The sequence below is a fragment of the Nicotiana tabacum genome, chromosome 17 (genome assembly GCF_000715075.1).
Source record: "Nicotiana tabacum cultivar K326 chromosome 17, ASM71507v2, whole genome shotgun sequence".
In the NCBI taxonomy this organism is placed as follows: domain Eukaryota; kingdom Viridiplantae; phylum Streptophyta; class Magnoliopsida; order Solanales; family Solanaceae; genus Nicotiana; species Nicotiana tabacum.
Genome location: NC_134096.1, coordinates 20,378,701 through 20,401,798, shown reverse-complemented (window position 1 = coordinate 20,401,798; position 23,098 = coordinate 20,378,701). Strand labels below are relative to the sequence as shown.

Sequence of the window (23,098 nt, the reverse complement as noted above, 5' to 3'; positions counted from 1 at the left end):
GGCCGGTGGAATCTTGAAGAAAAATGAAATGCCTCTCACTACCATTTTGGAGATTGATATCTTTGATGTGTGGGGTATTGACTTCATGGGTCCTTTTGTGAGTTCTTATGGAAATACCTACATCTTGGTCGCGGTTGATTATATGTCTAAATGGGTTGAGACCATTGCTCTACCCAATAATGAGGCGAGAAGTGTGGTGGCGATTTTGAAGAAGAATATTTTCACAAGGTTTGATACTCCGCAGGCTATCATAAGCGATGGGGGTCGCATTTTTGCAATAAGGCTTTCGACACTTTACTTAGCAAGTATGGTGTTACTCATAAAGTTACGACTCCTTATCATCCATAAGCAATCGGTCAAGTCGAAGTCTCTAACTGGGAGATAAAGAGTATTTTGTCTAAAACAGTGAATGCTAACCGAGCGGATTGGTCCAAGAAGCTTAATGATGCATTATGGGCTTATCGAACGACTTACAAAACACATATCAGAATGTCTCCATTCCAGTTGGTATTCGGCAAAGCTTGTCATCTTCCGGTGGAACTTGAGCACAAAGCCATGTGGGCTCTAAAGAATTTGAATCTTGATTGGGATGTAGCCGCTAACTTGAGGGTTGCACATTTGAATGAATTGTATGAGTTCCGGTATCATGCTTATGCAAGTTTGTCCTTGTAAAAAGAAAAGATGAAATATCTTCACTCCGTCGTCCGAATTATAGTCTGGAGAAGCGTCCTCAGCGGCGGACCGGGCCCAAGTCCCCTGAAGGGGGTGACAAATACATTTGTAACAAAGAGTTCAAGGAGGGCGATCTCGTATTGTTGTTCAACTCGAGGTTGATGATGTTTCTCGGAAAGATAAAGTCTAAACGGAGTGGTTCTTTTGAAATTGTGGGTGTGACACCTTTTGGTGCATTGGACTTGAAGAACAAAAATAATGAGGTATTCCGAGTTAATGGTCACCGGGTGAAGCACTATTTGGGAAAAGTTAGAGATGGCCATGTCATGGCGGTGATTCATTTCAACTAATGGTATTCTGCGTCGTGCCGCGACATTAAATCAGGCGCTTCTTGGGAGGCAACCCATGTTTTTTTTCATTTCTTTTCTTCTTTTGTAGTTAGGTGTTATTTTTGTGCTAACTTGATTTGAAGTGTGCTGCAAGGATGAGTATACTTTATAGGAATTGTGGACAGAAATCTGGTTAAGTGTTGAAAGAATTGCGAACCGTAGTTGCATTATGCGGACCACACAATTATGGTTGCTACAGCAAAAGTGCCCTGCAGTCGCATAATTAACTTGCGGATCGCACAACTGGAATATGGAAAATGACAACTCTCTGAAGTTGGTATGTCGGAAAAATAGTCGATCTGCGGCTGCAACAGAAAATCTGCAGTTCGCAATAAGGGATCTGTGATCGCACACAAAAATCTACGGACCGTAGACAAAATGATGTTTAAGCTTACCAGGTAATAGAGTGCGGTCCGTAATTGAAATTCTGCGGCCGCACTCACTCTTCTTTCCCTTAGAGAATCGATACGTATAAATAGGGGGTAGGGTTACTATAACCCTTTTCCCTCTCTGAGCAAAAACAATCACATACTCTTTTGAAGTTTCTTGCTGAGTCTACCTGTGCATTCATACAACATCTTTGATCAATCACTCATCACACACACTTATTTGGTATGCTTCACAATCTTGTTAATCTTTTTCTTTTAACTTTTAGATTTTTAGTCAAATTTTAGGCCATTTGTCTGTAGAATTTAACTGTACAACCATGTGGGGGTAAATATGTAGTGGGTTATCTAATACTTGCTTATTGGGGATGGGAAAAACGTGTTTTCATGCTTGTACGTTGTTTCCATGTCACAATTTGTGCAAAAATAAAAATAAAAATTGCAAGCACTAGAAGAAAGTACTGACATATTCGTAATTGTTTGAAATCTGCGGCTGCACAAGACATTGTGCGGTCCGCAGAAGTTGAGTGTAGGGTAACTCTAGGTATGAATGGGTCGGCGGCCGCAAGGAAAATTGTGCAGACCGCAAAAATTCCATTGTGACCGTAAAACAACTATTTCATTGTCTTCAGAGAAGTATGCATATTTGTGATCCAATGTGCAGTCGCAAGACAAAATGTGTGATCCGCAGAAAAGAGGTTGCGACCGCTCATCAGTCAATTCTCTATCATCAGAGAGTTGGCATAATTTTGGTTTATGAGTTGCGGCTGCAATGAAAAATGTGTGAACCATACTTCACATCTGCAGCCCCAAGAGAGAATTGTGCTGTCCGCAAGGCCCAATCTGCGGCAGCAAGGAAAAATGTGTGGACCGCAGATTCCTATCCTACAAGCAGGTTTCAATTGTGTTCCTCACTGTGTCTTCTAGTGTGTCCTTACTTATCTCATTGTATGTCTGAACTTAAATTGCAACTAATAATCGCCTTTGCTTGGTAAAGAAAATGGGACGAGGCAAGAGACCCTTACCTAGTGCCCAACAACATGAAATCAGAAAAAAGACAGCAGTTGGGAAAGAGAGAGGTGCAGATCTCTCTGAGACAAGTTCATACGCCCCGTCTAGGGACGTATCAAAGGGAAACTCAGCCTATGTTCAGGAACAACCGGTAGTATAGTCCAGGCCGTTAGGGAGATTTCAACTGAGGGATGAGCCGTCATCATCACAGAGCACTTCCGAGGGTTCAGAAAGTGCTAGTCAGGATTCTGAGCCTTCCACTACACTTATCCCTGAGGTACCGAAGACATCAATTTAGGACAACCCCGATGGTGATAGAGGGTGAGATGCTACAGTTACTGACCTCGAAAGGACAGTGAGGTCGCTTACTCTTGAGCGACAATTTTAGTTGAAGGATTTGGAGAAATACAACCCAGGAGTGCTAAGACAGTTCAAGGAATGCAAGGGGTGGATGTGGTTCACCCAGAGCGTAGTGGATGCCAAGAAACATCTTGTCCTGGAATTCTATGCCAATGTGAAGTATATTAAGAAGGGGACAAAGGTAACCAAAGTGCGTAACCTTAAAGTGAGAACGTACTTGGGTTTCGAAGATGTCGAGTCAACAGAATATTTAGAGAAGTATGCAATGGGAGATGAGGCCCGACCATGGTTAGCAGAGATTCTAGCAGCTCCTGAGGACCTGGGCCACCACTGCCATGGATCACAGCAGGGGTTCCTATTCACATGAGCACTTTGAGCTTTGAGGCAAAGGGGTGGCAAACCTTTGTCTGCAGCAGACGGGACCCGATCCAGAATAAGACATATCTCCTGATTCCTAGGGCGGTTCTAGTTGCTTCTATCATGGTCCGGTACCTCATCAATATGGGTGCCGTGATGTTGGCCAACATCTTTGTGATCGCCCGACAGGATGATTCTTCCTACCCGTATCCCAACACCATCACAGAGTATCTCATGGATGTATGGGTGGAGCCGAGGGATTTTATACAAAGGTGAGGCCGAATAAGCCTTTCTCCTGGTACTCACTTATGGATTCTAGCAACCTGAATAAAAAGGGTCGACCGTCTATCACCATAGGCCAGTCTGATGATCCAGTTGTGGTAGTTACGGAGGGAGTTGATGTCCCAGCTACTTCGGCCGAGCCTTTCTCTAGTGCCGCAGTTATGCCTCCACTATTATCCATAGTCCCTTCTTCAGCTCCTGACATAGTCTCCACTTCGGCTTTGAAGCTGGTGCTCATGCCTACTGCTCCACTTTCTGTGCTGCGAGTCTCCCAGACATTAGCGACCCTCAACAACTGGATGAGACAACCATTGTAAATATGTCTGACCTATCCAGTACTGTTGTAGCACAGTCTTCAGTTCAGGCACCTCAGATTCCCCCGACCATTGAGGAGACACTGAAGAAGCTCCTAGAGAACTAGAACACCATCATGGCTACCCTGGTACAGCAAGGGTCAGTGATCGAAGAGCTGGGAAAAAAAGTAAAGAAAATGATAAAGTCCTAGGCTAGAAAGAAATCAGTGGAAAAGCTCGGGAGATAGGTTACAAAGCTTGTTGCAGCCGGAGATATTCCGTTTGACATGTTGATTGACCCACACCCTTCAGACCCAGATCCTGCAGCGCCATCAGCACCGGTGGCACCAGCTGGCCAGTCTGAGAAGCCAGACTCTGCTGCTGAGACAGTACGCCAGATGTTCACCAACCCAGTCATACCCAGAGCTGAGGATGATGAGATCCAGTTAGATGATACTGAGGGCGGTGACATTGCTGGGGACACAGAGATGTCCAAGGAGCCATAGGTAGTTTTCTTCACTCTTTCCCTTCCTTTACTCTTATTTTGTTAAGCATTGGGGACAATGCCTATTTTTATTTAGAGGGTGGATCTTATTTGATGATTCTAAGACATTTGCCTTGTAATAACTTGATACTATTTTCTTCTTTTTGTTCTTCTCTCATTATGTATATATCTTTTCTTTCTCCCTCATTATGTATATTCGTTATGATTTCGATAATTTTTGCTTTGTAGTTTTTATGTTTGTTTTCTTATTAGGTAGTGTTTAATTTAGTAGCTTCTTTTTGAATTAGTAGCTTCTTTTTGATTTAGTAGCTTCTTTTTATGTTTCAGTAGATAATAAGCCTTTGGTTTTCTTAATGCCACGGTTCTTTCCAAAGGTAGTTATTGTGTGAACCGGGTGACTCATCCCAACGATGGATGGCATGACAACCTTCTTAAGGGAATGAGTCTGTTTTGTGTTTAGGTAATAATAGTAGTAGTAATGAATAAAAATACCTAATTGAGTTATGCTCGAAGAGTCAATTGTGCTTCATTTGGTACCAACACACTTAACTACATGCTTATGGTTAAAAATAAGGTTTTTGAAAGAAATAGCTATAGTTAGTGACTTTGTGACTCTTGTGTTGATTTTGAAAACCATCGAGTGGTTTAATTGAACCATAGTGATTTTCAAACTTGAATGTGGTCGTTGTAGGCCCTCAACTCTATCCTCTTTAACAATCCAGTTGCGTGAGAGGTGAGTTGCTTTATTGTTAGTCCAAGTACCCGTGTGAAAGGTCTAAAACTTGCCCCAAATGTGTTTCAAGGCGAAATTCTAAGTTTTGCTTGGGTTGAGAAGTGATTGTAGGCTTTCCTTGACCCCTGTGAGTTTTCTATTGCCTACCAATGATGTCATCCCTAATCAACCTCTTCAAGCCTTTAGCCTTTCTCATTTGAAAACCATGTTACAAGCCTTTACTCGTTCTATTGTGACCCTTTCTTGGTACCCGAGCTTTCCTAAACACTCATGTGAATCAAATGGCTAAAAATGTAAGTTTGGGGGAGAGACGAGGAAATTGAAAAAGGTATCAAGGCACAAAAAGAGAAAAAGAAATGATGAGAAGAAAAGGCAAAGAAAAGAAGAGAACAAAAAGAAAAATGCAACAAAATGAATAAGTAGAAGAGTTGAAGGGATTCAAAGAAAGGAAATGATCCCAAACATGGAGAAATATGAATGTAATGATCAAGAAGGAGTGATGTTAAGTCTCTCTAGCCCCCCAAGGAAAAGAAAGTGCCTCAAGGAATTGACAAAGTATGAGCCGAGAAATGAATGATGGAGTGCTTAAGGAAGGTGTAACCACTTACCCACATTGTATCAAACCCTAATACAAAAGCCTTCATTACATCCCGAAAGAAGTCCTACTTGATTTTGAGCCGAGTGAGCTTACATTAGTGGAGATCTACATGAGGGGCAAGCCTATAGTACTTGAAGTTTTACTTGCGACATTTTTTTGAGAGAGATGAGTGAACCTTTCATAAATCTTTGTATTGATTGCTAAATTTCTTAAGTGAGCTAGGCAAACGGAGAGTAGAGGAGGAAGAGTTTAGAATGCACAATGACCTACATGATAGAGAAAGAGTCCTTGATGAGTAAAATCAACTTTTGATGCTCAAATGTCACTTTAGAACTATATGTGCATAAATGTTTAACTCGTCGCCTTGTTGATAATACATAAGTAGTGTGGGTAATTGTTGGTCCCAACTGATGTGTGGATGGCTCACCTTCAACTTGCTGAAATGACCCTTAACTTTTGGAGGTGGAAATTAATTTACTTTCTTGAGGACAAGCAAAGACTTAAGTTTGGGGGAGTTGATAAGTGGAAATTTTGACTACTTATTAGCGCCTTTTAACTTTTGTTTTGGTCTAAAATCATTGAATTATGCTCTCGGGACTAATAAAATTGTACAAAATCGCAGAAATGCTGGAAGTTGGGCTCCCGAGATGAAATTTGACTCAAACAGGAGTAGTCCAAGCACAAGGAAACAAAGGGCACAGAAGCATACAATGTGCAGTCCACAAAAGGAATTCTGCGGCCGCAGAAGAAATTGTGGACCACAAAATTCCACCCGCAACCGCAAACAAAGAAGGAAAACTTAGCAGATATTTGTGCAAATTGTGGACCGCACATGAATTGTGCGGTCGCAAAAGCTGGGCTAGGATTCAAGATCAGAGAGTATGCAAATTTCCAAGTCCTGAGTCTCTGTGAATTGCGGACCGCACAAGAATTGTGCGGCCGCAGACCTACTTATATGGACCGCAGAAGATTGGTTTGCGACCGCAGACCTAATTGTGCGGACCACAGAAGATTGCCTCGTGGCCGCAGTTTAAAAATGTGCGGCTGCAGAACTCCACTTCCTGTCAAGATGAAGAAATCTGCGGATTGCACGTGGAATTGTGCGGTCGCAGAACCTCCAAGGGGGGCATTTTTATCCGAAATTTTTAGACTTGTATAAATTGAAGAGTTTCACGAAATTAGGTCAAGTTTGAACATCAACAATTACTGTAGTCGTTTTTCTTTACCATTTTCGGAAGTTTACTTAGCTTTGGTGTATTTTACAATAGATTAAATAATTTTAAGCTATCATTATGAGTTTAATTAGTCATTCTTCTTCATTTTCTTCAAATCAAAGTATGAGTAGCTAGATATTTACTAGGGTTATGACCCAACCCTAGTGTGTCAACCTTATGGATATTTAATTTAGTACTTGTTTATGATTGGGTGTTTATTATTTAGCTTAGTTCACGCTTTAATTTGAGGAATTGATGGTTGCAAACATTAGTTCATGCCTATTTGACTTAGTCTTCTCTTGAGAAAGAGAGACATAATCTAGGATAATTTGGCTAACAAGGAATTAGGTCAATTGAGAGATTGATTTACCCAATTAAAAGGTTCAACCTAGAGATAGTAATAACCCGACTTGAGCTTTTATCAAATGTTTTGTGTGATACCCATTTGGTCTTGAGAAAGCCAAATTGGGCAAAATCACTCTTTGACCGAGAGGTATTGAGTGGGTAATTTAGAGTTGATAGCTATAATACACCCCAGTCAACAGAACAAACATTAAAGTCTTTTTCCCATTAGGCAAACACCTAGGTAATGATCACAACCCTAGACTTTTTATCAATTTGGAAAAAAACCAAAAAATAGTTATCTCTAGTTTTCTTTCGATATTTTGTAATCAATAGAGTAAAAATTAGAAATAGAAAACCAATCTTTTTGTGGAAGTGCAACCTCGATAATTTAATCACGCACATTGAAATATATACCCCCTAACTCCCATCTTAGCTCTTTGTTGATTTGACCTCGACTCTTAGTTGGGTTTCTATAATTGCTAACGATCGTTTCATACTTCTTTTGAGGTATGCAATTGGACGCGATCAAGCAGAGACCCCTACCACTCTTGCTCTAGGGCATGCTGTTGCCGTTTATCAGACCTCAGGTGCACTATCTACAGGTGGGGCTCAACTGGTTGCTGCAGTTAGACCAGAGACCGGATCGATTGCAACCGTTGAGGAGCAGAAGCGGTTGGACAGGTGGACTAGGATTCATCCTCCAGTCTTTGGTGGTGAATGGTCACAAGACCCACAAAATTTCATTGACTGTTGCAAGGAGAGGCTGCGTAATATGGGAGTATTGAAGTCCAACGAGGTGGACTTTACCACCTTTCATCTAGAGAGCAAGACCCACAAATGGTGGCAGACATACCTCCTAAGAAGGACAACATGTTCATCTTCCTTGACTTGGGACCAGTTCACACATCTTTTCTTGGAGAAATATATTCTACCTTCAGAGAGAGAAGAGCTTTAGGGTCAGTTCGAGTGGCTCCGACAGGGTCATATGTCTGTGGCTGACTATGAGGCGATATTCACTGACATGTCTCGTCATGTGGCTAGTATAATCCCCACGGATGCAGAGAGGGTGCAGAGGTTTATTTTAGGTCTGCACCCTAAGATTTAGGTTTCTATGGCCCGCGAGGCCGAGATGGGAACTTTATTCCTAAAGGTTTTGGATATAGCTCGGAGGATCGAGCGTATCCGCAACCACATCAGAGAGTTTGTACCGAGGATAAGAGTTCTCGGCATTTTGGCGGATTTTGTGGCACCCTGTCTGGGGGCGGGGTTCAGTTCATGAGGGGCCAGTCTAGCAGTTATGACTGGGACTGGGGCTATAATATAATATTGACCATGTATATTTGATTTCCTTAATTTATGACTCAGACTGAGGCTAGAATAAAATATTGACTGATTCTCTTACGTTGGAAATTGTGGAATATTTGATTAACAGTAGATCTTTGTCTTCCCAATTCGTATGTATTTTCGCGAGTGAGATAATTTCTTTATTCTAATGGGATTGGGCCGTTCGTCGCGATAGTGTTGTAAATAATTCTAATAGGATCAGACTATTTGCCTCGACAGTGTTATAAATTACTCTTATGGGATCGAGTCATTCGCCCCGACAATATGGTAACACTACTCTTACCGGATCAGGTCGTTTGCCTCGGCAATACTGTGTATCGCTATTCCTATGGGATTAGGTCGTTCGCCTCGGCAGACTCGTGCCTAATACTTGAGGTTTGATTTGGTATTGATATCAGTTGAGTTCGTGCCTAGGCCGGTTATGACATTTTGGTGATTTCATATTGATCCATGTTTGGACATTTACTATTAAAGTTTATTTGTTTCGTTGCTACTTGTTGTACTTCATACATGTCTACTTTATGTATTTTATTATTTGACCACTGGTAAGTGTCAAGTCGATCCCTCGTCACTGCTTCTTCGAGGTTAGACTAGATACTTACTAGGTACGCATTGATTTACATACCCACGCTACACATATGTACTGATTGTGCATGTACGGAGACAGGTACTTCCAGTGGTCGCGCTCGCATTTCCACGAAAACTTAGTGGTGAACTGCTTGCCTTGCTTCGATCTGCAGCATACGAATTCTCCCTCTACCTTATTTATTGTTTCTGTCTATTTTATTTTAGACAGTAGTTGTAGTAATTTTATATATTCTCTAGATTACTCATGCACTTGTGACATCGGGTTTTGGGGGCTTCTAGTAGACTTTCACAGTTGTACTTGTTGTTACTATCATATTACTTTATGTACTATTCGTACCCGTTATTTTTGGTAAAGTAGTGCATATGTTTCCATGAGTTTCATGTTAAGTTCCTATTTAATTAATGAAAATTTTAAGTTTAAAAGCTAAATGGGATAATTAAATTGGAATCACATCATTGGGCGCCATTATGACCTATTATGGGATTTGGGTCGTGACAAAACAACACGATGTCATAGTCTATAATGAAATTAGAGAAGGATTCTTGTTCATATGGGCAAACAATTATAAGAAAACTAAACAATTTGCCAATTAAGCCCAAACTACTTAAAGTACCTTAAAGAAAGCTTCCCAAATCCGATTTTTTTTTTTTGTGTATTTGAAGACCCACCATTATTGAGCTTGAAGCTCTTGAATCTGAAATTTCATTTTAAAGATCTATTGTTTGATTTAAGGTGGGTATTATAAAATATTGCTTATAGTACCTTTGATAAGTTCATACTTAAATTTAGTCGCATTTGGAGATAATTTGAGGTGATTGAGAGCGAATATTTTAGCTGAAAATCAAAGAAGAATCAAGTAATCCAACAATATATGTCTACGATATACAATATACTATAATAGTATATAGCTATACTACAACAATATACTATGATAGTATACAATATTTTGCAAAGGTATATTGTAATAATGTGCAATATTCTGCAATAGTATACTGTAATGGTATATAAAATACTACAATCAATGGCGGAGCTACAGTGCTCCAAGGGTGGTCAGGCGAACACGTTTCGCAAAAATATTACACTATGTATATAAGTAAAATGATGTTATATTTTAATATGGATAATAGCATGCATACCCTTGATACAACTAGGTGAAGTAGCCTAGTGCAAAATGTACTATTGATCCTATGTTCGAATCTCAATGCAAGCATGTTTACAGCACATTTATTATATAATATCATTTTTCAAGAAACATTATATAACTTTCAGATCCATCGTTCTTTTTCAAAAGTAGAGTAGAAGTGTGTTTTGTACCCAAATCTCAACCAACTTTTGACTTTATTTTTCTTTTCTAATTTTTTAATAAACAAATATTAAAAGTCATTATTTAATTAAAATCTATTTAATAAAAAATCCTAAAATCTCTCTGCAAGACCTAAACCTAACTTTGTCAACATAGAAAAAGGGGAAACAATGAGTAGAAACAAAAGATCCTCATTTTCTTCTCTCCATGCTAGCATGTTGCGTTAACATTGTCGGATGTCAGTGAAACCGTAAAAACTTGCACTCTAACCTCTGAATCTGCTTCAATTTCAGGTTATATCTCTTCTGCCTTTCTCTCTTTTTTTTCTTTATTTTGGCTCAATTTGTGAACTGAATTTTATTGTTTGAGTCTTTAGAGATTAAAATTTTGCTAAATATTTCTAAATCTTTGAAATGATTTATAACTAGAATAAAATAATTGATACTTAGATAACCCGACTCATAATTCCTAAACATATATTTATTCTTTAAATAAGAAAATAAGAAAAAATAAATAGGTGGATGTGTATACAAATTTGGGACATAGTTTGAATTTTCAGATTTTGATTTTCAAGTTTAGTTTTTTTGACTTGTATAGTGTTACAGTGAGTACTTAAAGTGCTTTTTAATAGATGTTCTTCCTATTTCTAATAAGTGTGACGTACTTGACTATTATTTCAGTTTAATTTAAAGTTTTAATGGACTTGAAAATTTTGTTTTAGCAAAGTATCAAAAACAAGTTTGACATCTCAAAATCAACCTAATCGAGAAGAAACTATAGACAAATCATAAATATTGTTGCATTCTGCTAAGAGATAAAAACTTAATTTAAATGCTCTAAATCGTGCTCCAGCTGAAAGAACTCCAATTTTGAATTATCATCCAAACCATCGTGATGAAATAAGGACGGAATACCTTGAAATTGATCCTTTTCAACTTTGAAATCATGGCTTCCCTCAATTTGACTTTTCATGATCAAAGCGTTGTTTTGTTTCTAAATGGTTTTATGATTATGGTGACTGGTTGGAGTATAGTGTGAGTACAGATGCAACATATTATTTACCTTATTATTTATTTAAAGGTGATAATATTCATCAAAGTGGATGTGATATATTTTTAAGTAAAGGATTTTAGAAATTGGCATAAGATCAAAGACAACTTCTCAAAATATATTGGTGGGCCGAGTAGTGTTCATAATCAAGCAAAAAGAATTATGAAGATCTAATGCAACAATAATAGTCCAGTCATGCTGCATTTGACAAGCAATCTGATAAAATGAAACATAAATATTGGTTTCCCTTAAATGCTTCAATTGATGTGGTAAGACTTCTCTTGAATCAAGGAATGACGCTCCGTGGTCACGATAAAAGTGAATCGTCATTGAACAGGGGTAACTTTCTTGAAGTTCTTTCATGATACCGAGATAGATGTGAAAAGATTAAGACTTTTGTGTTGTAAAATGCTCCAAAAATAATAAAATAACTTCTCCATACATTCAAAAAGAAATTGTGACCGCATGTAAGATAGAAATAATTAAGGCTATAATAGAGAATCTAAATGGTGATTACTTTTCTCTACTAGTTTATGAATCTTCTGACGTGTCACGAAAAAATCAAATGGCTATTGTTTTAAGATATGTTGATAGAAAAGGAAAAGCATTTATTGAACTTGTTCATGTTCCTGGTACTAGTGTTTTATCTCTGAAGAAAGCAAATTTTTACGTACTTGCTCATTATTCATTAAGTTTATCTTCTGTACGCGGACAATGCTATGACGAGGCAAGAAATATGCAAGGTGATATCAATGGTCTTAAAATATTGATTAAACAATAAAGTGGATTGGCTCATTCTATTTATTGTTTTTCCCACCAACTTCAATTAACTTTTGTGGTGGTTTCAAAAATGTGTGTTCAAGTGGGAGAACTTGTGTTATTAGTTTCAAATATTCTGAATGTATTGGAAGCTTCTTTTAAATGTATGGATGAACTTCGAGAATCTCAACAAGAAAAACTCCAAGCGATATTAGATATGGGTGAGCTAGAAACAAGCAGAGGCCCGAATCAAGAGTTTGGTCTTATTAGAGCCGGTGATACTCGTTGGGGATCTTACTATAAGCCGTTTAAAAATTGTATACTTTTGTTTGACTCTATTATTGATGTACTTAATACTCTTGTTGAAAATGCAAATACTTTAGATGGAAGAGCTAAGTAGCAGGATATCTTAGAAGATTTCAGACGTTTAAGGTTGCTTTCATATTGCATTTTATGGAAGATATTTTAAGAATCACATATGATCTTAACATATCGCTCCAGAAAAAGAAGCAGGATATTGCTAATGCCATGATACTTGTTGAAGTAGCAAAAAGAAAACTTCAGACGTTAAGAGTTGATGGATGGGATCCACTTAAAGATAAGGTATCTACGTTTTGTATCAAGCATGATATTCTGATATCCAATTTTGATGAGCCATATGCTAAATCTGGAATATCACGACGTAAAAACTCGAACAAGATATTCTTTTACTGTTATACCCCACATTTTCGTATATGAAATCACGCCATAAATAAATTGATGAGAGCTCGGAAATAAGATGTTACATCCCGTATTCTTTTTGTACGCCAATATTTCGTCGTAAGTTAATCGACGTAAGCTCGAGAACGAGATTATTTTGGGATTATAAGTATTATGCTATTTCAAACAAGTGATGAGAATATTCATGAAGGAGAGAGGGTAAGCAAATCGAAAAAAAATGAAATTCCTCGAAATTTGACAATTTGGGATAAAATACGATCCGAGATATAATACCCAGTATTTATAGACTAGTGCCATACAAGATACCATATGATCATGATAGTATGATATATAAAGTGTATTAAAAAGGAGTAGTATTTTAGATAATTTGATATAATTCTTAATTATGTGGATAATTGATTAATTATTGATTAATTATTGATTAACTAATTAATTAAGAATTAGTGGGTGATTAATTAAGGCTTTTAGATAAAGCCAATAACGTGGGAAGCTTTAATTAAGCCCAAGGTGGCTAACTATTTGGGAGGCTAGGTGGCAGCATGTGGGAAGCTTTAATTAAAGCCTAAGGTAACTAACTATTTGTGAGGCTAGGTGGCACTTAGAGGGAATCTTGACTAAAGCCATAAAAGACTCAATTCACAAAAATATGGAGAAGGCAACATGAGTACTTCAACAAAAACCATGAAATACCTCTCTGATTCAACAAAAATCGTGAGATTTGGATAAAATTCACAAAAGAGAGATATTTATCTTCATAGTAACGTAACTAGCTTCAGCAAGAGATTCATACGAAACTTCTTAGCATTACTAATAGTAATGGGATTTTGCGATTCTAGGGAGTACGGTGCAATCTTTTTCAAGAATATCATACGGATTTTTCCTTACTCCAGGTATATTAAGGCTATCCTTTCTTTCCTTTTGGCATTATCTATACGAAACGAGCAAATACATAATTTTCATAAATGACTCTATTCATAAAAATATTAGGGGTGTCTATATTCTTGATTCCCCATGTGAATTATTACTATATCTTCAGTTCATGGGTCTCAGACAAATACGTATTTGATAAAATTTATCCGACAGGCATATTATTTTAATGACATTCCGAAAAAATCTTATTAACGTATTTCTTAAGGCATATTATTTTTATGATATTCTGAGAAAATATTATTAATGTATTATACATATACATTGACCCATGACCAGATGGCGTTATATACGCATATATATGTATATTATATGTATATGGAATATGGGAAAAGGTTACAACGTTATATACGCATCACCACCTGATCAGCTGGTATACGTTGATGATTTGCCCATAGTGACCGAGATGATATGATGGGATGCTCTCAGAAGCTTGATGATGTTATGAACACATATACCTATGCATGGTATGACATTCATACGCACATGCATGACGATATAAAAAAATAAAATGATTCACAGAGTTATGCAGGCGTACATGTCGAGTCTTTTACTCCATGTTTTTTTCATATCTATTATTTACTGATTATCATTCCTTACATACTCGGTACATTATTTGTATTGACGTCCCTTTTGCCTAGGGACGCTGCGTTTCATGCCCGCAGGTCTCGATAGACAGGTCGAGAGTCCTCCAAGTAGGCGATCAGCTCAGCAGAAGATATTGGTGCACTCCATTTGCTCCGGAGTTGCTTGTTTGGTCAGTATAATTTAGATGTGTATGGTTTAGTATGGCGGAACTCTGTCCCGACCTTTATGACAATTATGTACTCTTAGAAGCTTGTAGACATATGTCGTGTAAGTGAAAGATTGTACAACCTTGTCGACCTATGTTTTAAATTTATAAATGATCATGTTGGTCTATTAGGCCCATATGTCACGTGTATATGATGAAGTAATAAGAAATATACGTTACGTTGGTACTCGGTTGAGTAAGGTACCGGGTGTCCATCGCGGCCCATCGGTTTGGGTTGTGACAACATTATTATCGTGTGGATGTGTTTTATAAGATTATTGATTAGCAGCTTCAAGAACTTAACAACCGTTTCAATGAGGTAACAAGTAATTTGTTTCATAGATTAGCTTGCCTGAATCCAGTTGATTCATTTTATAGTTTTGACATCAGAAAGATAGTTAGAATGGTTAAATCATATCCTGATGACTTTGATGAATTTAAATTGGGTGTCCTTGAGAATCAACTTGCTAATATATTGCTTATGTACGTGGTATTGATCAAATGTTCTCCAATTTAGGTGAACTTGGTGAACTTTCAAAAAAGCTAGTTGAGAAAAAGAAGAATATTACTTATCCTCTTGTATTTTGCTTAGTGAAACTTGCTTTGCTTCTTTTAGTTGCCACTGCAACCGTTGAAAAAACTTTTTCTGCAATGAAGTTTATCAAGAATGACTTGCGGAATCGAATGGATGATGAATTTTTAGACGGTTGAGTAGTGCCTTACGTAGAAAAAAAATTATTTCGTACTATTTCTATTGAGTCTGTTATAAAAATATTTCAAGAGATGAGACCTCGTAGAGTACAATTATAATAATATATTTGAATTGTTCTTTCACTAGTTGATTCCTTTATATTGATTCTAATTTATACATAGGTTAATTCTGTTAATGTGTTTATGATTTAGCTAAATATTGTATAATTTATTTTAAAAAATTTTGGTGCACCCATTTTTCGAAAAAAAATTTATTTACTTATCCAAAGGTAGAAATGCGCGTAAAATAGATCCTTGTGATTCGATCCTTTTTCAGACTTTACGTATAGCTGAAACTTAGTGCACCAGACTGCCTTATTTTAAGAAAAAATTACGCTCAAATACAATTGACACAATGATGCTACCAAAATTGGCCCGTATTTTTAAATGCTACCAAAACTAGCCCACATTGTATATGTAAAAATTATTTCACTCTTTAACCCTAGTTGCTAACAAGAAAAAACAAAAGATAAAAAGACTTTCACTCTTTTACCTCTTCTTCTTCGCTGCCCCCTCACTCTTTCCATCATTTCTCCACCACAACTCCTTATCTTTTCATTTCCGTCACTCCCTATTCCTATCTTCTCTGCCACACCTCACCAGTTGTATCCCTTGAATTTGGATTGTAGTTTTAGATCTAAAAACGCCATTTTCGTCAAAGCTCAAAGCTCCATGATTATTCAGGGATATCCCTGTGCATTAAACACGACTGTGTGAAGAATTTTGGACGGAAAATTTTCGAGTCTACTGATGGGTTATCTAAAAAATCGACTCGAATGTTTTGAATTTTTTAATTCGAATAACATTGTGAATTCGTGAGGCAAATTTTTTGGTGTTAAAATAGAGGTATGGTGATGGACATAAGGTGTTTTCTAGTGTAAATTTTCTATAACTGGTATTTATATACACTTATACAATATTGTATAATTATGTATAATTGTGTATTGATATGTATAAGTATGTATATTTGTGTATTATGTTATATAACTATAATTTTTTCAGTGTACAAGGATGTCTATATATATTGTTAGTTAATAAATGGCCTCCAATGGAAGTTTGATACTTTCTTCTCTTCTTCTTCTAGTTTTTCTTATATACATTAGTATTATATATTCATATACAAGTTTATACAAAGTTATATATCATTATACATAATATACGGCACATGTACAATTAAAACTAAAATTAAAATGTTTGTGTTATTTCTTACTTTTTCTCGAAAAATCTTTGTATAAAATCGATTTCTTTGTTGATTTTTCTGCCAAATCACAAACTTGCCACAAATCTTTTCGAGTTTTCCTCAAGAATTGTAGATGTTTCTACTGCTTCCATTTCTACACAATTTTTTATTAAGAAATACAAGTTCAAATATAAAAGTCCCCTACGTATTTTCAGAAAGTAAATGCCACCATTGAAGTTGATTGTTTCAATTGGAATCTGTGCGAAGCCCGGGAATTTATGAAGAAGGAATAATAATAGTAGTTGGTGGTGTACAAAAAGCTTTTTTCGGACCTTGGCCTATTATTTTTTGGCTATAAATTTGTAAATTTGTGATTGGGCTACCTAAATGTATATGTAATTCTCTCTTTTTAAATCCAAAGGTTAACACCCTCTACAATAATATACTCCGACTGCTATTTATTGAATTATCTGGTTAATTGTACAAAACTAAAATCATGGTTATAATCCGGACGTAGTTGATGATAATTAAAGAAAAATAAAATTTGTCCACCATTGAAGAGGCTTTGAAGCTTGGGTTTGGGAATAGAAAGCTCAATATAGTTGTTTGGATTTTGATTTGGACGAGTATTATTAAAATTTGTTGTAAATGCTTGTAAGAATTAGAAGCTGAAGTTTAAGATCATTTCAAACTGATGTGATGTGGTTTTGGTAGCTTCTTGAGCGTGTTTCAACTTTAACAGGTTAGCAGCCTTAGGGGTCGTTTGGTACGCGAATTAACTTAGAATGAGGTGGAATAATATAATCCCAAGTTTAATGGGATAAGGTGAGATATCCTATATTAAGATTGGGATTAAATTTATACCATGTTTGGTTAACGGTATAAATTTATAATACTGCCAACCAAACATGATATAAATTTAATTTCACACCTTATCCCACCTTATCTTGCGTACCAAACGACCCCTTAGGACCTTGTTTGGTGCAACTTTCAGCCTTTTAAAGCTTAAAATATGTAATTATTATAAATATTTAATGGATAGAATTCTTAATAGGTAGATCAAAATAATTATTTTGATTCCTATAAGTATTCTTGATTTTATCCCTTTGAATTATTTATATTGGGCTGGAACTCATGCTCAAAAGTAATCACCGTCGAAGTCCACGTAGAAATACAAATGATAGTAAATTAGGAATTAACTTCAAAGAGAATCTCGCAATAAGAGGATAGAAAAGGGCAGCCCGGTGCACTGAGCTCCTACTATGCGCGAGGTCCGGGGAAGGGCCGGACCACAAAGATCTATTGTACGCAACATTACCCTGCATTTTTGCAAGATGTTGTTTCCACATCTCGAACCCGTGACCTCCTAGTCACATGGCAACAACTTTACCAGTTACGCCAAGCCTCCCCTTCAAAGTGGATAGGCTGCCTGCCAAAATTGTTAGAAGCAATATAATTGATACTCATGAAGAAATTAAGCAATAATGTAATTCAAACTTATTCTCTGAGAAAAGAAGGATTATTTACTCAATGTAAGTGAAAAAGACAGAGAAAATAGATAGATAAAAATGGCTGTCCTCAGGTTATAAAAAACTTTCTACTTGTATTCAATGTGGTCTTTGCACCTAACATTTTTTTCTTCAACATAATAGTAATATTGGAAGACTAAAAGGTATATTAATGGGGCAGGAGTATTTACGTTAATTCAAGACTCGTGTATCATTAAAATTCCTTGTCGCACTTTTAAAATGAAAAAAGTTTCTTCCCTTCCATCGGAATGCAGTTCTCAGAGAGGTGTTTGGTATGATAATCTTGAGAGTGATAATACATGGTGTTGGTATTCCCCTTGGTGTTGGATATCGTAAGTTCATACACTCACTCTTAAACACCCAACCCAAGAAAAACATGTTTAAGATAAATTGTTAGTACGATGAACTCAGATATCAAACTAGCAGATAATGGTGATCTCCCTACTTAGGATTTGGGCAAAGAATAATTAGAGCTTAAATATGAACCCACCATTGGACGTCACCTATTTTAACAAATAACATATCTTCAACAAACGAATTGTACAAGACATTTACTTGTTGGTTTGTAGATGAAAATGTGTTTGGACATCAGTTTTCAAAACATATTTAATATGAAACATAACTTATACTAACAAGTTCTAAAAACTATCACAAATACCCAACAATACCATTATCAAGAACATTCATTATATTATCGCAAATCATAGTTCTGAACATAAATAAATTTGATACAAAATTATCATTTTTATAATAAATTACATGATACACTATCAGGTGACCGAGAAGACGAAGCAACATTGTTACAAAATAATAAATGGTGGGCTATTTTATAAAATATAAAAGTTTAGAGTAATTTTTAAAAAATATAATAGTGATATTTTGGCCAAAAACCAGCTATGGGATTTGGGATTTTACAAAAATATAGGCAAAATCTATGGCCAAACATGTGTTTGCCAAATAAAATCCAAATTTATTTTGGCAAAATCTATGGCCAAACAGGTACTTAATCTTAATTCACAGAAGGCAAAGAGTAGAAAATTTTAAAAAGCTCAAATTAAGTACTCTAGGCAACATAAATAGCAAAAATCCTGAGCTGCCGTATAAAACCAAGGCACCTCCTCAACACAATGAAGACAGACTCGAAGTCACGCTCACCACCGCCTGTCAAGTACCCAGTTCTGAGAACAGCTACCTGACATACAAGGCAGAGAACCAGAACCTAAAAGCAAAGACAAAACTATAACAGAACTAAATAAAACAGAGTCTACATAACACACTTGACGATAATAGATAGCATTTCACTTTTTCTTCTGGGCGGCCTTGGTGAATTTTGAATTAACAACTACTTGTGTGTGTCCTTTTTTGTTCAATCAAGAAAATGCAACTATCTACAAAAAAAAAACTCTCAATCCAACTGTGCCTCAGTATGAGCATTGTTCAACTATCTTATCCTCAAAGTTTTAAAATTTTATGACTAAGCAAGAATTCGCCACGACTTATATTCTAGTATACAAGTCTTTATCACTTAAAACTGTTCTGTCAAAAACAAACTTCACGTATTATCACTAAATAGTTCAACTTCCAGTAAATTTTCTTAACCAAAAAAATAATTTTGTCCTTAGCAAATTACTGAACAAAATTCACTTTGTAAGCAACAACAAAAGATAAACCCTACAAAGAAAAGAAAGACAGAACGAAACATTAACTACTACTTCCTTTGACAAAGGTAACAAAACCTGGAAGTTTTGCCAAGGCGAATGATTAGGTAATAATCCATCAGAGTATGAGACGATTCTACCGGGGAAAAAAGTCCAACAAAGTTGAATCTACTGCAAAAACAATTATGATTCTCCTATGGAGATTTAGGAGAATCATAATAAGCTCACAATCTTTATACTATATCAGCAACATTAAGATATATAAGCTGCTGCTGCTAAAAAAAGACAGACACACGAAGGCCCTACTATTAAATAAGATTGAGGAGAACAGACAAAAGTGACATGTGATATAAAACTTGCTCACAAAATTAAACAAGTTCATTAATTAACCGACTAAAGCTCGTCATAAAATGTGATATAAAACCAGGCAAAGAAATAACCACCAAAGAGCTATTGTCATTGCCCATCAAGCAATTTGGCTCGGGACCAAATTGCTCAATTACTCCACTATCCTCAAAAGAGGCTAGAGAACCATGACAATAGCTTCTTGCGCCATATCCAGCACTGGTTAAATGTCCAAAACAAAATTGGAAAAAACTGAAGCAAATAAACAAAACTAGTTCATCCAAGCAGAATCCCATCAAAAGCACAACCTCACTTCTTCTTCTGAGCAGCTTTGGTCACCTTGGCACCGGTTGGGTCCTTCTTGTCGACATTCTTGATGACACCAACAGCAACAGTCTGACGCATGTCCCTCACAGCAAAACGACCCAATGGTGGGTACTCAGAGAAGGTCTCAACAACCATAGGCTTGGTAGGAATCATCTTAACCATACCAGCATCGCCATTCTTCAAGAACTTAGGCTCCTTCTCAAGTTCCTTACCAGAACGTCTGTCGATCTTGGTCAAGATCTCAGCGAACTTGACAGCAATGTGGGAAGTGTGGCAGTCGAGAACTGGTGCATATCCATTTCCAATCTGACCAGGATGGTTCATGATGATGACCTGGGAGGTGAAACTGGCAGCCCCTTTGGCTGGGTCATCCTTGGAGTTTGAGGCAACATAACCACGCTTGAGATCCTTAACAGCAACATTCTTAACATTGAACCCAACATTGTCACCAGGGAGTGCCTCCTGGAGAGCTTCGTGGTGCATCTCTACAGACTTGACTTCAGTTGTCAGACCAGTAGGCCCAAAGGTCACAAGCATACCAGGCTTGAGGACACCTGTTTCAACACGACCAACAGGGACTGTACCAATACCACCAATCTTGTAAACGTCCTGAAGTGGAAGACGTAGGGGTTTGTCTGTGGGCCTCTTGGGCTCATTAATCTGGTCAAGAGCCTCAAGGAGGGTTGGCCCCTTGTACCAGTCAAGGTTGGTAGACCTCTCAATCATATTGTCCCCCTCGAAACCAGAGATGGGGACAAAGGGAATCTTGTCAGGGTTGTAACCAACCTTCTTGAGGTAGGAAGAAACTTCCTTCACAATTTCATCATACCTAGCCTTGGAGTACTTGGGGGTGGTAGCATCCATCTGCACAAGGCACAAAACAACAGATTTAGCAAAACATGTCATGCTTCTTGTTAAAATAGTAATCAATATCAAACTATTGATAAAAGTAAAACCTTGTTGCAGCAGCAAATCATTTGCTTGACACCAAGGGTGAAAGCAAGCAATGCATGCTCACGGGTCTGACCATCCTTGGAAATACCAGCTTCAAAACCACCAGTGGTGGAGTCAATAATAAGAACAGCACAATCAGCCTGGGAAGTACCAGTGATCATGTTCTTGATAAAGTCCCTGTGTCCGGGGGCATCAATCACAGTGCAGTAGTACTTGGTGGTCTCAAACTTCCACAAGGCAATATCAATGGTGATACCACGCTCACGTTCAGCCTTAAGCTTGTCAAGCACCCAGGCATACTTGAATGACCTCTTGTTCATCTCAGCAGCTTCCTTCTCGAACCTCTCAATAACACGCTTGTCAATACCACCAAGCTTGTAGATCAAGTGACCAGTGGTGGTCGACTTTCCAGAGTCGACGTGGCCAATGACCACAATGTTGATGTGAACCTTCTCTTTACCCATGATTCCTTAGAAACTGAAGATCATCACAAGAACAGAAAACCAAGAATTAAATTTTGATAGCCATAGAGACCAAAATAATTTCTACAAAGAAACAAACATTCAATTAGACTCTTGGCTGTTCTCTTTGTTATTGAAATATGTGAAACTTAATCTAGACCACGTAATACGTAAATTTTGGGGGTGGTATGAGGGACCATGAAGAAATTTATCTTTTGCTGTTTGATTAAGAGGGAACATTTTCAAAGGAAAGGATGTTCCAGGAATGTATTCCATAGACAGAATTCATTTTCCTTTTCAACTATTCTTACTGTTACTCCACATCACTTCAACAAAACAATCAGCCATTATCAACAATCTGGACGTCTATACTATCAACCTTTCACAACTTCTTAGCAAAATAGTTCAGTTACAAATCAAACAAATAATAAAAAGGAAAACTTTTCTATCATACCAAACGTACTACAGTATATAGTTTCCAATAGCCGCAGATTCATAATTCAATTGACTTTCAAGTATATATATTATAAATAACTTCTTTTAAACCATCAACAGATCTGAATCCATGTGTAGCAAATCAAATCGAATTTACCAATTATAAATTCACATAATATTAGTTCAAATCTAATATACAAAAACAAAAAGACAATACCACAACACGAAATTAAGAAATGGAAGCACTATAAACATCAACTTACATAGTTATTATATCAATTAACTAGTAAACAAAAACAAATAAATCTCATAATTCAAACATAAGAAAAAACTTCACAAGGTAATTAGACTGTTTTCAATAAATCACTGACAAAACACAAATTAGAATACAATTGATTTGTATGACTATATATAAATAATAGCCAGAAAAATAGAACAGATCTAACCTTTAGAAGACGAAAAGAAAGGACGAGAGAGCTTCGCTAAAACCCTGGCTGCGCAGAACAAATGAAGCGAAGCGTTAGGGTTTGAGAAATGCACCGAGTGACGTTATTATATCTCAGAAACCGGGTTGGGCTTTTTGGGCCCCCACTGTATTAGATTTCCGTAAATATGCTCATCTTTTCTCTATTTATCCGAATAAAGTTTGTAGTACAAAACCAGAAGGGCAAAATTTATTAGATTTTGAGTTCTGGCCAAAATCTATTTCTATATATCTATATCTATCTATCTATCTATATTATTATAAAGCACGAATAATTTATGCTAAATATTAGATGATTAAAATATCCTCGAAACTTTGATAGACTTTTATGCCCTTAATATTTTG

The 23,098-nt window shown here is 36.8% G+C and overlaps 1 protein-coding gene across 2 annotated transcripts in view; it reads right to left on the bottom strand.

Moving 5' to 3' along the window:
• The window catches only part of LOC107764785 (elongation factor 1-alpha-like), a 52,634-nt gene extending 29,763 nt beyond the window's left edge, over window positions 1–22,871 (bottom strand). The window contains exons 1-3 of one of the 2 annotated variants that reach the window (XM_075234075.1): window positions 22,716–22,871; window positions 21,376–21,850; window positions 20,066–21,283 (exon numbers count right to left, since the gene is read on the bottom strand). In XM_075234075.1, coding sequence (XP_075090176.1) covers window positions 20,402–21,283; window positions 21,376–21,837 — 1,344 coding nt within the window. In that variant the 5' untranslated portion in view covers window positions 21,838–21,850; window positions 22,716–22,871 and the 3' untranslated portion in view covers window positions 20,066–20,401. Of the gene's footprint in view, window positions 1–20,065; window positions 21,284–21,375; window positions 21,851–22,715 lie in introns of those variants that run through there. The other variant, XM_075234076.1, reaches the window with a different exon arrangement.
• Window positions 22,872–23,098: the final 227 nt, after the last annotated feature.